This window comes from Xiphophorus couchianus, chromosome 10 (genome assembly GCF_001444195.1).
Source record: "Xiphophorus couchianus chromosome 10, X_couchianus-1.0, whole genome shotgun sequence".
Lineage (NCBI taxonomy): Eukaryota > Metazoa > Chordata > Actinopteri > Cyprinodontiformes > Poeciliidae > Xiphophorus > Xiphophorus couchianus.
In genome coordinates this window covers 4,215,914-4,232,596 of record NC_040237.1, presented here as the reverse complement: position 1 = coordinate 4,232,596, position 16,683 = coordinate 4,215,914, and the positions used below count along the sequence as shown (strand labels likewise).

General features: G+C 38.6%; 1 protein-coding gene and 1 long non-coding RNA gene across 15 annotated transcripts in view; one reads left to right on the top strand and one right to left on the bottom strand.

The window, feature by feature from the left end:
- The window catches only part of LOC114151850 (uncharacterized), a 131,863-nt gene extending 125,990 nt beyond the window's left edge, over positions 1 to 5,873 (top strand). The window contains exon 3 of the long non-coding RNA XR_003597027.1: positions 5,343 to 5,873. This is a non-coding gene — a long non-coding RNA (uncharacterized LOC114151850). The remainder of the gene's footprint in view (positions 1 to 5,342) is intronic.
- LOC114151845 (calcium-activated potassium channel subunit alpha-1-like) overlaps positions 1 to 16,683 on the bottom strand; it is a 96,865-nt gene that overhangs the window by 8,503 nt on the left and 71,679 nt on the right. For 9 of the 14 annotated variants that reach the window (XM_028029302.1, XM_028029300.1, XM_028029312.1 and 6 more), the window contains 10 exons: positions 15,181 to 15,274; positions 9,987 to 10,110; positions 9,442 to 9,666; positions 9,024 to 9,216; positions 7,275 to 7,388; positions 6,967 to 7,059; positions 5,882 to 6,012; positions 4,864 to 5,058; positions 3,883 to 4,001; positions 2,660 to 2,881 (listed from right to left, as the gene is read on the bottom strand). In XM_028029302.1, the coding sequence (XP_027885103.1) occupies positions 2,660 to 2,881; positions 3,883 to 4,001; positions 4,864 to 5,058; positions 5,882 to 6,012; positions 6,967 to 7,059; positions 7,275 to 7,388; positions 9,024 to 9,216; positions 9,442 to 9,666; positions 9,987 to 10,110; positions 15,181 to 15,274 (1,510 nt within the window). The remainder of the gene's footprint in view (positions 1 to 2,659; positions 2,882 to 3,882; positions 4,002 to 4,863; positions 5,059 to 5,881; positions 6,013 to 6,966; positions 7,060 to 7,274; positions 7,389 to 9,023; positions 9,217 to 9,441; positions 9,667 to 9,986; positions 10,111 to 15,180; positions 15,275 to 16,683) is intronic. The other 5 variants (XM_028029307.1, XM_028029314.1, XM_028029305.1 and 2 more) reach the window with 1 other exon arrangement.

Genomic DNA, 16,683 nt, shown 5'->3' with positions numbered 1-16,683 from the left:
CTTGTAGGTAAAATCATTAAATATCATTAACAGACTTTGGAGAAAAAGAAAATGTTAAATAAATATAAACAGACATTTTGATGTCAAGGCATTATTAAAATCCAGGCATAACTTTATTATCAACAGTTTCTACTTGCAAAATATTTTGACACATTTAAATACTTCATAGTTTCAGATATTATTTAATGCAAAATTAACAACTTTAATGGAAATAAAAAGGTGTTAGGGAAAAAAGTTATATAATACTTTTAGACAATACATAATTTTTTAAGACATGTCATTTAAAGTGCAGTTCAAGTACAATAAGGTTCATCTTAAAATAGTAGTAAAACGAAAGCAAGTTTTATAAAAAACTTGAAAGATATAAGAATTAAGAAAAGTCTATGATGGAAGAATGTGACACTGCAGGAAAGCTAAGTGGCTGATTATGTGTAAAATTTGCAAACAAAAATGACAATGTGACATACATAAGACAACGTTTTCTTCTGATTTCAAGGCTAAAATTCCCCAAGGTACACCGTGTTCCAAATTATTATGCAAATTGGATTAAAATATCATAAAGATTCAATTTTTTGTTGTGCTATTAAATTTATACATGGTAGTGTGTGTCAGGGCTCTTTGAATTACTATAATTAATTTCAGAGGGCTGTGTTGATTAGTTTGTCTGGTGAGCTCAATTAAAGGAAATCTACTTAAGAAGGATGTTCCATATTACTAAACAGGCCACAGGTTTCAATGCAATATGGGAAAGAAAGGATCTCTCTGTTGACGAAAATCATCAGATAGTGTAGTGCCATATGACAAGGTATGAAAACATTAGATATTTAACAAAAATTGAAGCGTTATCATCGTACTGTGAAGAGATTTGTGGCTGATTCAGAACAAAGATGGGTTTGTACAGATAAAGGCATAATGGGGAAGGTTTCTGTTAGACAAATTCATCGGATCAAGAGAGCAGCTGTTAAAATGCCCTTACGTAGCAGCGAACAGTTAGTTGAAGCTGCTGGTGCCTCTGGAACCTCAGGGTGGAGGATCCTCAAGAGGATTGCGGTGGATGAACCTACTATTCGGCTGCCCCTAACCAGAGCTCACAAGTAGAAACGGTCGCAGTGGGCCCAGCCGTACATGAAGACTAATTTTCAAACAAACTTGTTCACTGATGACTGCTGTGCAACCCTGGATGGTCCAGATGGACGCAGTAGTGGATTGGTGGTGGATGGCCACCACGTCCCAACACAGCTGTAATGTCAGCAAGGAGGTGGTGGAGTCATTTTTTGGGCTGAAATCATGGGGGGGAGAGAGAGAGAGCTGGTCGGCCCCTTCAGAGTCCCCGAAGGTGTGAAAATGACCTCAGCAAAGTATATGGACTTTCTGACTGATCACTTTCTTTCATGGTTCAAAAAGAAGAGCTGTACCTTCCATAGCAAAATCATCCTCATGCATGACAATGCACCATCTCATACTGCAAGGAATACCACTGTGTCAATGGCTGCTATAAACATAAAAGGGGAGAAACTCATGGTGTGGTCACCATCTTCCTCTGACCTCAACCCTATTGAGAACCTTTGGAGTCTTCAAGTCCTCAGGTCTTCAAGCAGAAGACCTAAGGGTGGAATGCAGTTCATATCAAAACAGCAGCTCTGGGAAGGTATTCTGACATCCTGCAAAAAAATTCAAACAGAAACTATCCACAAACTCACAAGTTCAACGGATGCAAGAATTGTGCTGTGATATCAAAGAAGGGGTCCTATGTTAACATGTAACTCAGTCTGTTAAGATGTTTTTGATTGAAATACCTTTTGGTTTTAGTACATGTGACCACTTAATGCTGCACATTCAAAGAATGACCGTATGCAGTTCTTTAAAATCCACAAAATGTTTAGAAAATCTGCTGTGCATAATAATTGGGAACAGTGCATTTTGAGTTTGTTATTTTTGAAAAAAATACTGTTCTCATTGGGAGCTTTGTTCAGTAAAATTTGATTTATACTGTAATAGTTCATGACTTGAAAATTATACTGACCATCATTTGCATTGACCATTTAAGAAAATCTGAGAAAATATCACTTGCATAATAATTTGGAACACTGTGTATGGGCAGATACAAGCACTGTAATCATAGTAATAGATGTATGAATGCAAACCAGGTGTAGATTAAATTTGTTTAAGATTGATTATTTTGAAATGCAGGAAGCTTCTGGGTGCTTTTCTGACATTAAGAAAGAATACAATTTATTTGTTCCAGATTGACATCTGTACTGTGAAAAGTACAGTAATTTACCAATCCTCAAATAATTTACCCTTATTTTACAAGATGATGAATGTTTTTCTCATTAAAGCGTACAAAACCTGTGGGAAAATGTAAACCTAATTGGGGAGGAAGTCAAAGAAAAACAGCACAAAGAAATAAGAAAATGCATCAACCCTGCTTGTTTCTTACTTTGTGTAACGAGCCTCTCCTGTTCAAGGGGAAAACACACAAAGTACTGCAAACTGAACCAAACAAGAGACACATACATACACATTCAGACGAACGTACACAAACAATCCAGATGAGGTCTACAGTCTGTCTGAGACTCGACGAAGGACACAGGACAACACTGACCGCAGGCACTGGTCACAGACATGGACAGGCAGACAGCTTTAGAGGGGCACGTACTTTTGTTTGTCTCGTGAATCCCTGCTTTTGACTCGGTTGGCGCGGTTGGTAGTTTGGATAGAGTGGACGGAAGAGCTCTTTTTGCTCGAAGAGTGCGAGGAGTGAGAAGAGTGGGAAAGACTGGTCCGTGACTGACCGGCATTGTGGTCAAACTGCATCAGGCAGAAAATGAGGTCGGAGGGCACGAGTTCAAATGCATATGGAGGATTGGTGATGACGTACCTGAAGAAGAAATTGACCAGATATAAGGACAAATATATTACCTTACAACAACAAACCTCAGTGTATTTTCATTGGGTTTTGTCTGACAGACCAACACACATTGACACATAATTATGAGCTTGAGAAAAAATTATATGTGATTTTGGAAATTTCTTACAATTAAAAATCTAAAAAGAGTGACATGATTTTGTGCTTACCCTACATTCACTCTGATACAGTTAAATAATAGTTTTTCACTAAATGTACATTACATGTAGGGGAAGATTAGTTCTGTATCTCATAATGATCCACATCACACCCAGGATAAAACATAAAAATGGTGGAATTATGCTGTGGGGATGCTTTTCTTCACCACCAACAGGGAGCTTGAAGCTTGTTAAGTTAGGTAGAACATGAATGGAACTAAATACAGGGTGATCCTTAAGGAGAACCTTCAAGAGACTACAAAAACTTAAAACTGGGATGAAGGTTCAACTTCCAACAGGAATACCATAAAGATACATTCAGAGCAACAATGGATCAAAGAATATGCATGTGTAAGAATGGCCCAGTCAAATTCCAGACACATATTTAATTAAGAATCAGCGGTAAGACTTGAGAACTACTTTTCACGGATGCTTCTTATCCAGTCTGCCTAACTTGAGCTATGTCACAAAGCTAGCAAAGATATACCCAAAGAGACCTGCAGCAGTATCTAAAGCAAAAGATAATTCTACAAACTTAGGGAGGCTTAATATAAATTAATGCCACAACTTTAAGTATTTTGTATTTGTGAGAAATGTTTAACACTAACATTTCGTGACATAAAAGCAAAAACTTCTACATCACAAGTTTTTGCTACTTTGTGTTGTGTCATAAAAATATTGAAGTTTGTGATTGTAACATGACAATTGTGAAAATGTTCAAGGCTTGTAAATACGTCTGTGGAGTGCAACAATATAATGAAGACAAAAGCAAAACATCTTGCTCTCTTTTCAGTTTAAAGGGATCTTAATTCTCACCGTTTGGTACACTGGCTTTGTGTGTTTAGATGTGCATCCCTTAAGCGATAGATGCCAAAACACAACATGTTGTATGTTTTCAAGGCTTTACAGAATAGGTCCCCATAGCACCCACCATCCTGAAAGACAACAACAATAACAAAGTAACAAAAAAGTTAAAAAAAAGAGAAAACTACCAGAATAATAATTTCAATTACAATTTTGCTTTCTTAAGATGTTTCTAAGTGTTTACCCATAAACACTATTGGATCCAGAGCAATGTTAATCATCACTGATCTGTATAAAGGAAAAATCCTTAGATTTTTTTTTTTTTTATCAATTTGAATAATAAACTGAACGTTGATGTCAGTTGTTTATGGAATAAAGCGAAAACAAAAAACATGACACTCCATAACTGGAAAAGTACGTCATCCCAACTGGAAGAGCTAAAGCTGGGTCATCATTGAATCATTCAGCATATTAATAAGACTAAACATTCAAATAGTAATGGTTCACCACACACAGAATTGACCTCCCATGGAAAAGTCAGCTTTTATGACTTAAATCCAATAGAAAAACGGCGAGGGAGTAAAAGAGAAAAGAGTGAATTCTCCAAAGAGTTCTCTCTCTGCATGTTCCGACCTTGTTAAATGTTATATGAGAGATATTTTCTTATTAGTAGAAGGGGGTTGTGAGTGATTTTGACAGCAGCCAAGCAATAGTTGTGGTGTAAAAAAATTATTAAGATGGGATTTTTCTCTACTGAACAAATAAAATGAAATTAAAAGTTGAATTTTTCAAAAAATCTTAGCGTGATCCTACCATGCTACAGCAATATAAGATTAATTCATATCAAGGTCTTTTAAACATTCAATCTTTACCTTGGTTGACCATTAGTGTGGACGGTGCTAGATCACAACAAGCTTTTCACTGAAGGTTGAATACATAATATGAGCAGACAAAGATGGCCTCAACCCTGGGGTGACAGGACTGTTCACTTACCCCGAGGTCAGCAAAGGGCCCGTCGTACAAGGCCAGCTGTGCCACGCGACACCTGTCCCTGTTTGCCAGGGTCTGCGGTGTGCTATAGCCACCACGTAATGCATTCTCCTCAGCCAGCAGCCCCTCAAGCTCCGGCGTGGCGCCACCCGTTACCAATGTCCGGATCAAGGTGAGGATATTATCATTGAAGTATGTCTGCGGGAATAAAGACAGAGTAGGGGGGTAAGTCCTTAAGGAAATACAACTCAGTCTTGATAAGATGCTAGACAGGTTGACTGTTGGTATCTAACCCTGTGGATAATAACAGCGAGTCACTGGCATTACAACTTTCATCTCTACAATCTTTGAGAAAATATAAGAAAATTTCTTGGAAGAAAAAAACTTTATGCTGCGTACTTCAGTTGTCACCCTTCTAGTTCCTAATTGTTATTGGTTTGTTGATTTTAACAAGGGGAAATGTCTGCCCTTTTTCTCCGCAGTGCAGTCCCTCGTCTCCCTACGCTTCTGCTCTAACGTGACATCTCCCTTGGCTGCTGACAGCACTATTGACTAAGATGATGGATGAGGGCTGTCCATTAGGTTGCATTACCTTTGTCTACACTGGAGCACTCTTGAAGGCAGCTTTGTTCTAACCTCACTCAAACTGAAAGGCAGACAAATGAAGCCATCAAACACACTAGAAGTTCCAGCCTTGTCACTTATCGTTTTAACTGGGCTGCTGTTTTGGGTTTTTTTTAAGGTGAGATGGAGGTGCTCTGTTATCTTTCATATGAAAACATAGCATGTATTTTTGAATCTGATATTGTAGCCCAGAGGTTCTCAAATTTCATGTTCAAAAGTCCAATAAGGACCAACTTCTGCAATATTCCAGTTTTACAGACAATTTTGTTTCATAAATTGAATTCCAAGTTTGCATTGCCCACACATAAAAATTCCTTATTGACTGTGGTTTAGTGCAAATCTGTACCAAAGAGTCTCTGTTCCAGCCTGAAAACATTTATTTTTTTCTTTTTCTTACCGCACTCATTAAGGAGTCCAGTACACTGACTGCAAATGCTGTCCCACAGGCAAAAGGCTGGGTGAGGTATAATTCTGTGTCTGGATCGTCGTCATCATCTTGGTCCAGAAACTGAACATTCGAGTCATTAACTGTTGGGAGGGGAAAAACATAAACTTCATGAATTATTCAAACTTTGTTTGCTTGCTCTTTTCTCACTAAAAACAGATTTCATGGAAAGGTTTTTGACTTGAAAAAACGTGGGTCAAGCAAGTCCTGGATTTGCATGAAAAGGGAGAACACAAAGCAGGCAGTAGCTGCAGATATGGACAGTATTTGGAATATTCTAATATGTTAATTTGTTGTTTTTTTTCCAAATATGTCTCTCCATTTAACTAAAATGACTCTGTGTTTGATATTTGTACTCAGTTATGTGGCCTACTTGCCTCCGCCACACTCCATAACCAGGCGATTCATGCACACTCACGACACCATGCATATTGTCAAAGTTCCGGGCTTCAATTCAAATCCCTCCTTAAGGTCAGTATCAGTACAACCAATATGCCATTGTTTGTCTTGTAAATCCAAGACAGAACTTCCAATTACTTCTACTTGCATGTCAGGTCAAATGAAAGTAACTGGTTGCCCCAGAACCTTCTTTAAAGATGTCTTTTGAGCACAAAAAAATAAAACACATGCAGTGGCTGGAAGAAAGTAATGATGTAAAATTTAGTTGGAGAACTGCTCCTTCTGTGCAGACAGAAATAAATGTCAGTCATATGGACAAAGCTGAGATGAAAGAAGGGAACAGGCCAGAGAATGTGATCTGACAGAAGATGCTACGAAAACAACCACAAGGACTTCTAAAGGGATCAAAGGCCCTGTGATTCTTGGAAAAAAAAAAAGGGAGAAATTTCGCTTTGAGATAAGGGGGGGAGCAAAACAAGACAGGCAATTTCAACCAGAACCAAGGGTAAAATGTGCTCAAAGTGATGCCATGGGAATGGACTGAGCTTCTTGTGCAGCAAAGAGAAATCAAAAGAAAAAGCTGATATGGAGGCAGCAGCAGTTACAACACTGCAGTACAGGACACAGGCGCTTCTTACCCAGCTCAGTTATCATTTGTATGCTGGTCCCACTGCTTTTATCCTGACTGAATGAAATCACAGGCACTTTTTTGCCTTGCTTTGCTAACGGTGCTGGACAAGTGTTGAGGGAAAAACAGTTACTGTTACAAGTCAAAAAGGGGAAAAACACAAACACAAAGACACGCAAAAATCCACTTTTTTAGCTATGTTAACCACACATTAGAAGACGTTAAGAGCAAAAACTGGTTATTCAGATCACTGTTACTTTAGAGAAATGTGGTTTGCAGCTATCATATCAACTATTAAATATTCAGCATCAATCATACCAAGCTCTGTTATGATGGGAATATTTGCACCAGTAGTAACAGAGGTCTGCCGCACTAATCCGTGGACTGGGCTGTTCTCAGGAGAGGATCGGTCCATCCCTGGTGGCGTGAAGCCTTAATGGACACACACATACAAAAACAACACATTTCTGTTAATGCAATATTCAGTACTTCAACATAGCACACATTGAGACGGTATCAGCCAAAGGATTGCAATTAAGTTTGTTTTGTTTTTTTTCTACTACTTATCTGCTTTGGATGACACAAAAAGTGTTCATGCCAACTAAACATTTTTACATTCAGTTGTATTGCAATGTATTTAACTGGGATTTGATGCAATAAACCAGCTCAAAATAGTGCAGGTATAATTGTGATGTGGAAAGAAATGTATACACTGTTTCTCTGTAAATGTGTATTCCACTCTTTATACACTGATGCACCTAAATAGATTCCAAGGCCACCAACTGCCTTCAAAAGCCACTTAAATACTACAAAAAGAGTAGAACCACCTTATGCTGCAATTTCAACTTTAAGCCTGCTGCTGTATGCCTCCACTATTTTCCTCATCTTGATACTGAAATTTTTACACATTCTTGTTTGCAGATCAGTTCATGTTTTGCAACATCAGATTTAAGTCTGGACTTGGACTGGACCTTTCTAAAACATGAATATGCTTTGATCTATACCATTCCACTGCAGCTCTTGGGTTCATCTGCTGGAGGGCAACCTTCTGCATCTGACCAGAATCATTGTCCCTGCTGAAAAAAAATCAGCATTCTGCTGATTTTACTTCTGCTGAAAAAAAATCATCCCTGAAGCAATCTGCTGATTTTTCTTCCACACATATGGCACGAAAAGTTCAATTCTAGTCTCATCTGACCAGAGCACCCCCTATTACGTCTTTGAATGAGTCGTAACATGACAAATAGTAAAAGCGTTCAAGGGGTATGAATACTTTTGCAAGGCTTATAAGCTAAGTGCACTGTTACTGTATTCATGTAAGCAACCAATATTAGTCCATGTATAATAGATGCGACACAAGGCTCATTTTGTTCCCCTTAGACTGTGTGTGCAGGGAGGCGGAAACCTCTTACACACATGCAGAAAAAAAAAAACATGTACAACGGAGCCATGAAAGAGAAAATAAATGATGCAAAATTGAATTCAGATTGACTTGACATTTCTTGGTTTCCTCAGACTGACAAGTAAGCACATTAAATCAGTGATGCTGTATGTATAATACATGGGCCATGTTTTGACATCCATCAAGTACTGCTGACTAAGGCAAATGTGAGGTCATACATGTATTAGACGAATAATGAAATTGTCAGGTTTTTTTCCTTCTCAGGTCAAAAGGTTTCTAAAAGCATTTCTTCTAATGCTGAACATTGACTACATTATGGAAGCCCATCTGATTCTAACTGAATGTTCTGGTGGTTCTTTTTAGAAACCTGTAACATGTAATATTAACGGGTTAAGGAAATATTGTACACAAAGCATCCCCAGTTGCTGAAAAATAAGGCTGTAAATGTCAAGCAAAGGTTTTTGTGGCAGTGATGTGCATGTTGCCACCACTGAGGTTTGTGAGGTAACCGGTTGTTACAGTAACCTGAGGAACAGTCAGTAAGGTTTACTGTCAAACGCAGCAACAACAGGTCAGCCATGCAGCTCGCAGTGAGCAAATATTTTCTGTGCCGGGGCCCTGTCCCTCCCAGGCGAGGCAGTGAACTATGATAGGGCGCTACTTACCTTGAGAATTGGCCTGCAAAACCCCGATGCTGTCGTCAAACTGCATGGATTTGATGTTAAGTGACGCCAGGATGCACTCTTTGTCCTGCAGTGATGCATCATCAATATTGTTCTGATTAGCTGACAGGATGACACACATGTCACAGAGGTTGATGTTGACAGCCCTCAGATCAGCCCTGCTCAACGGTGTGCCCTTCGAGAAGGAGAGATGAAAATATTTGTTACTTAAATAACGTGAACCAAGAGATAGAGTTCTCAAACTTGAGATTTTTCTGCTAAAAATATCTTGCACCAAATACTGTTGTAATTGTTACATGGCAAGCTAATTTTTCATTACTCCAAATATGTTAACGTGAGGACAACAATCCTGTTTATTTCATAAATGACTGGTTGAAAGGCAGATTTTGAAAATACTTACAGGCAGAATGGATACTTTGGGGAAGTTGTGTAGAGTTTCCCACTCGCGCTTCAGGTATTCAAGGGAACCGACAAACACAATGTGTTTCAACTCGTGGTAGTGGAAGTTGCTTGCTCTCAGGGGCATGACAAAGTTTCGCAGACCAATCAGCGCTGATTTCACATCTCCAAAGATGCACACCACCACATGTCCACTCAGAACAGTCATAGCTGCTTCGCTGCGGGTCTGAGAGGGAAACCATGTGATGAAAAATAGGTGTTTGTGACAGAAACATGAAACGTGTTACTGCTTTATTCATTTTCACGCAAACTGCTCTGCCTATAGATATGATGTTAAAGTGATATGAAAAATGGCACATGTATTAGTGCAGGAAATGTTCTATGCACAGGCCCTGTGCATAGCAAATGGCATGTCAAACACCTCATTACAGAGTGTTTGTGTGGCTCGTCAATCTTTGATGTGGCTTTGTGACAATGCGCATCTTTTATTGGAGAGAAGAGTGTCAGGACAAATGAACTGTGTTCAAGTGAGGTATCAGGACCCACCAGGATGACCTTCTCAATATCTTTGGACGGGCACCAATGAAACATCCCTGTGGAGTCGTATTTCTTTATGTTCTCATCTATGGTCTCAATCTGCTCACTGCCTGGGATGAGGAGTGGGTCGTGTCTAGTTGAATCAGAAGGTTAGAAGGACAAAAACGACAGAAGATTATTGAACTGAGTAGCTTTAGATTCAACAATTCAAGACTACAAATATTTTAAATTAAAAAAATACATCAGTTGTACTCCAAAATAGTATTTTTTTTCTAGCTATTCCTGCTCTATGCTCATTGCTGTCAAAGGCCATCTGCAGAAATGTCAACAAAACCGCCCTGTCATCTAGTAAAGGGACATCAGCAGCAGCAATCAGGCGGAAGTAGATGGCAGCAACACACCACTTTGACTGGCATGAGCAAGGAGATGCAATTACGCCCCCTTACCACATAGAGCTTGAGATGGGAGTGTGCTGGGTGGTAAAAGCTTTAACAGACCAGATTTTAAATATTTCAGCAATTTGCCCAACCGTATTTGCCTTCCAAAGTGAAGGCTATTAATGTTTAAACAGACCATCAGGGCTATATAAACAAATTGCACCGAGCACAGGGGTTTAGCTTCAAGCTACTCGTCATTGACCGCTAAAGAGGTCTATAACTACGTGGTGGTACTACAGTTGTTTTGATCAGGGGGTTAAAGACTGAAAGACTTTCCTTATTATGTCCTTGATTTTTGTGACATATTACATAAAACATTTGCATAACTGTACATGATCAGCCACCTTTCAACAATTATATACGTTGGCCAAACTTTTTGGCACCAGCAAACAAATCGTTCTCAATTTTTCTTTGCCCAATTTTTCTAGAGTTATTATTCTTTCTTCAGGACACCCCCTTCCTTTTCTATACAACTCATTTCCAGACAGAATATTCACAAAAGGTTGATTTGGGCACCATTTCTATTACATTTTTGCCATCATCTTCCCGTTGAAAGGCCCAATTATGATCTATTTTTAATTTTCTGGGAGAGGCCAATAGATTTTTATTTAAAATATTTTGGTATTTTAAGTAGTTTATGCCATGCACTAAAATATGGCATAAACCCTAAAGTTCTTAGGGCCTTTTGAAAGATGAACATGCCCACAGCATCACAGTTCCTCTGCCATACTCAACACTGTCCATATTGAGCTTTTACTAATTTTTATACACTAAACCCACATGGATGACACAGACAAACTCTAATGTTAACATTTGTGAGGATAAGAAGTAGGTTTTTCTTGGCATGCCCAGGCAACCAGTAAAATAAATGTAGCTGCCTGATTTTTAAAATTGTTATTTTATTTTTTACCACTGTCACGGTATGAGGCTAGCCATCTACCATACTGTCCATAGCGTATATAAATTCAGACTTTTGACTGTAAAAATCCCTGTAATCTCATCCACAGGAATCTTAGTTTCATGTGTTATATATATATATTTTTGACAGATTAATGTAAAAAAAAAAATCACCAACTGCTAGTTACGCGGATGACTACAGAGCACATGCTATAAATTTACTTTGTCAGATTCAGACCACAGCTGAATATGTCTAAAAAACTCCAGACAGCAGCCTTCTGTCCCTGTCCAAAACCTTTAAAATACTTCAAGTCATCTCTCCATAAGAGGAGAATGTCTTTAATCCATGTGAGTGCTCTAAAAGAATGCCATCTAAAATAACATGTTAAGTATGCATGAAAGTGTCAGCTGAAACTACCATCCCTCAGGCTGTGAGAGACTGAAGCCAAAAAACTCGCCTTTGGGCTCAAATACCCCCAGGCAAGAGCTGGATGTCCTTTCTAGAGCAGATACAGCTGGTGAAGGAAATGTATTTTCTGTCACTATCTACCACTCAGTCAGTTGGCTTTTAATTTAACAATAGACTGCATGCACAATGAATTTATGTGCACAATACTTGTAGAAAGACCCAACTTTAGTCAAATTTTATGTTATGTAGAGCTAGCATATTGTTTGCTAATAATATTTGTAAATTTTTTAGCATTTGAAATAAGACTTGAGACTAAGTTGAACTTACACTTCCAGCAGGTGCTGTGTGTAAACATTTCTAAATGAATTTCTCTTTTGAGGGGATATAGTTAATATTATGTAATTTTATTTGCCTCAAGATCTCATGGCACTCTAATAGACACATACTTCTCTTTAGGTGGGACTTCACAGCATTTGTATCTTGTTTTCTTTTATCACATAATTAAATTATATATTTTACTCAGTTTATGGGTCAAAAATTACCACTGCCTGATGCTTTTCTGAGATTTCACTCATATTCAATTGAAGAAAACACTGAACACCTTCCATCCATAATGCTCTTTAATGTCACCCTGATTCTGCATGCAAGTTAAGTGGAGTTTTATCCTCAACCTTTTCTTGTTACCTACAGGGCACTTTGGAGAAAGCTTAAAATTAAAAACTTGAGTTGTAAAAATTTTCAGTACAATGTCATGGAAGCCACAACCTGAATCTGAGGATACAGCTCGCGTCAACACATTTCCATTGAAACCAAAGACAATTAAGGAAGGAAGTGTTGTCGGAAGCTACTCTGACATTAGTTTTATTTTAAATGTGCAAGTTATTTCAGTAGCTAAAATAAAACAAAAAAATCAGATATAACACCTACTGTCATCACATTTATAACACAAGTTTAATATTCATTTCTCCAACAGTATTTTGTCTAATCAGCTTGACCTTAAATGCAAGTTCTAATACAAGTGAAAGCACTTAGAGGTTTTACACCTTGGCTAAATATTTCATCAAAAGTCAAATGTTTGAGCACTCACTCAGTGGAGCCGCTGTCACTTCAGTTTGTCCTTGCAGAGATGACTGGTGAGGCTGAGCTCTGCCAGGATAGCTATCGCTCACTGTCAGCCATGACGGCCTGTCACTATCCTACACCGCCAATTGCCTTGGCAGTGCAGTGGCAGACATGACGTGTATGTCAAGGCGCTTCGATGTGACCAAACACGTTTTGACATGCCACAGTTAGATGTGTCTTATGACCCATCAAGGAGGCTGTGGAAGGGGTGTTAATTTCAGAGAGGTCATCATTGCGGAGCTCCAGACGGGACGCGTTAGCGTGCTGGAAGTGGGAGCGACACAGCCTCACGGAAATAAGTATGGGTTGTTTGTGACGCCGTAGTTCTTTTTGTTATTATTATTTTACCTAACATCACTATAAATCAAAAGGTCAAGTGACTTCTAGAAGACCTTAATGAATCATGAGATGTAAAAGGTAGTCACCAACAATACTGCTTTACACAAGACTTCATACCTTTTGAACCTTTCCCACATTGCAACTCAAACTTCTATGTATTTTATTGGGGTTGTATGAAACAGCCCAACACCAACTGGTGTATAATTGTGAAGTGCGAGACAAAATATGCATGTGTTTCAAACTTCTGTAACAGATTAAAACTATGTATCAGAAAATTATTTGGTGCATGTCTCTTCAGCCCCTTCAATCTAACACTACATCCCCACAGTTATACAAGTCAGTGTCATGCTGTAGGCATACCTTACTTTCACAAGGACAGGGAAACTCGTCAAAGTTGATGAAAAGATGAATGGATACAGGTCACTTTAAGAAAAATCCTATGAAATACTTGAGACTGAGTTGAGCTTACATTACACTTTCAACAGGAAAACAAACAAAAAAGCCAGAATTACAATGGAATGTTTTGTGTTTTTTTTATCAAAGAGAACAATCATGTTTTAATCCAGGCTTAATATAATTAGGAATCTCTGGCAAGATTTAAGAAATGATGTTCACAGATGCTCTCCATCCAGTCTTCAGTTTTAACTATTCTGCCATGACAAATCATGTAAAAAAATTTTTTTTAAAAGTAAGTCTAGTGTACAATGCTGGTGGAGACATTGATTGTAATAGGACATAAATGCAATAATATATAGATAATTTTGCATGAAACTGCATGCACATCCTTTATTTTTGTCCTACTGAAACTTACACAAGCACTGAGGGCTTGGAAATGTCTTTGGAAACCCTCCCGTCATGTAACCTGACAAAGGGTTGCTCTTCAAAAACCCACAGCCAATCTGTTGATCATTACTTATTTACAAAGGCCTTGAGGCCCCAGGTCCTATAAAAACACATTTGATACAGCATACACCCAGATGTTTTTTTTTCCTCCGCTTGTTGCAATGAAGTATCCCTAAGGCAACCGCAGTAAATCCCTCTCCAGCGTGTAGACAGTAGGTGCTGAATGGAATAACACATCCACCTGTATTGCTGTGGATTAGTGTGGTGAGTAGATGGATTGGTTTGGTGGGTTCGTATTTGGCTGATGGCTACAGTGCTGGAAAAGCTCGGGTTTTTGTAACCCAAGAGTCCGGAAAACCCCTGTAGCAATTCAACCTGAACGCTTTGAAGCGAATCAAATAGGGGGCAAACACCCACCCTGAAAAACCCAAGGCCTCCGATCAAAGGAAATGCTAACTAACCAATGCATGTAAATACTTTTATTCATAATACAACAAAATCACTTGACTAACCTTTGCTTACTGCCTACCTGCACCTTATCTTGCAATGTTAAATAATATAGGCAAGTGGGTTTGGTTTAAAAATGTCAAACAAATAGCAGTCCCCATATTAGCCAATCCTAAAATAAAGTCATCTGTCAGTTTTAATGAAATTACATCTGTTCCACTGTATATACATCAAGCTGCAGGTCCTCCCTGCTGCATGGCTTTCTCATCACATGGCACTTAAAGACAATGAGTGCTACTATTATCATTCTGGTAATGGTCTCTTGTTGAATAACAGCGTTATCTTAAGTCAGGATCAATAAGCGCTGATTTAATTTCATGAGACAAGATAAAAGCAAGGTAACATTTGAATTCGCCTTTCATTGCGACGATACATATCATCCGTGGCCTAACGTGCTGAAAAGACCTTGGAGGGATCCGACAATAGATGAATAGCCTTGGGCTATCCATCCTTTAGAGCTTCTCTCCCTGCTAGGTGCTGTCATTAGTGCCAGACCTGTTTAAGAGCTGGATTCTCTAGTTGTCACATGAAACCATGTGGCATTTGCAAGTCTGACATGTTTTTTGACGAAAAAATGGGTTCAGGGAGTGGGCTGGGGGTTACAGAACATGCTCTTCAAGATGTTCTTCATGAGATATCAGTGTCGTACCTTGTTATCTTGGGCGAGGAGTTTGGAGAATTTCTCATGCCTCCATTGCGCTGCTTCTTTTTGGGTGACAGAGCTGTCTGTTGGTCCTCTTCAACTAAAACAAAATGTAAAGGTATGAGGAGGGCTGCGTTATCAGACATTAAGTAAAAGTCACATGAAGAGATGACACAGCAGAGACAGAGGTCGATGAGTTTAAAGAGACAGTACACAAACAGGCTGGAATTTTACTGGGCTGAAATAGAAGACAGTCAATGCAGACAGAAAATAATGGCAGATGTTTTTATGGATATATTTAGAAATGCAAACATGCAAGAGTGCTGCCATGAACCCTCATGCTGATTACCAAAATCCAGTTTGTAGCCAGAGAACTCCTGTAATCTAACATAAAATATCTAACATAATGATATAGTGAGGGTTTATGAGATCTTCTCATGATATTGAAATTTCTCAATGTTTATTATCAAAGTAAGGTATCTTTCCAACTGCTGTCAGCATGTGACTATGTCTGTTAAAGAAAGTTTACTGTCATAATGCAGGCCCTGCGAATGAAGATGGCTACATTAAGCTCAATATATTGATGTAACTACATTTGAATCACTTCTTTTTTAAGAAAAAAGGAAGTAGACCTTTAGCTGCCCTGTTGTGTGATGGAGTCGACAAGCCAAGATTTCTCAATGGGCTAGCCAGAATTTGCCTTTCCTACTTTTAATTTGTTTTTTGGGAGCATTTTGGATACTTGGTGGAAACAGAAAGTGAGAGAATAATATACAAAATAAAAAATATATATTTGTAAGCACTGTGAGAATGCAACTTGGTAACTCTTAGCTGCTAATGATGCTAATAAAGCTATCTGAATCGTGCTTTCCACTGTGCTGAAGTAAAGCTAACTGTAATTTTCTTTTTCTTTAATAAATTTTTATTTTTTTCTTTAATGAATCTATATTACTCTCAGACACACGTATACATATTAGACCTTTGCAATCATGATCATGTAAGTATCAACCAAGACGTTTCCTCTTTCATTTAATTTAGCTTTTTTCAGAAAATTATTTCTTGAATCAAGCTTTATTTGATTAAAAAGGCTACTGGTATACAGTCACTCTCTTACCTTGCAGGCAGAAAGTGGCTTTGTAATATATTCTTTGCATTCTGATTTTAGTCATTCATTTAAAGTCTTCAAATATTAAGCATCCTGCAGTACAACGTGGGGCAGTAGAGAATCTCCTCTAAATTTCTAGTGTTCCTTCATCTTGGGAGTGGCGGCCATGGCTCATGTAATTAGGTTGGCCCCCGTGCCAGGGTGATTTATGCACAGCGGAGATGCCCCTTGGACATTGTCTTTATCACTCCACCAAACCGTGCTGAGCTCTTCATCGGGACTGAAGGATAAGTTTTTCCCATGGGTCAAGCAATCAGGCAAATATTTTCACAAGGTAATATCACAGCTCAGGAGGGAACGAGACGGCAGGAAAATAAACAGGAGGAGCCAAGAGAAGTAGTTTT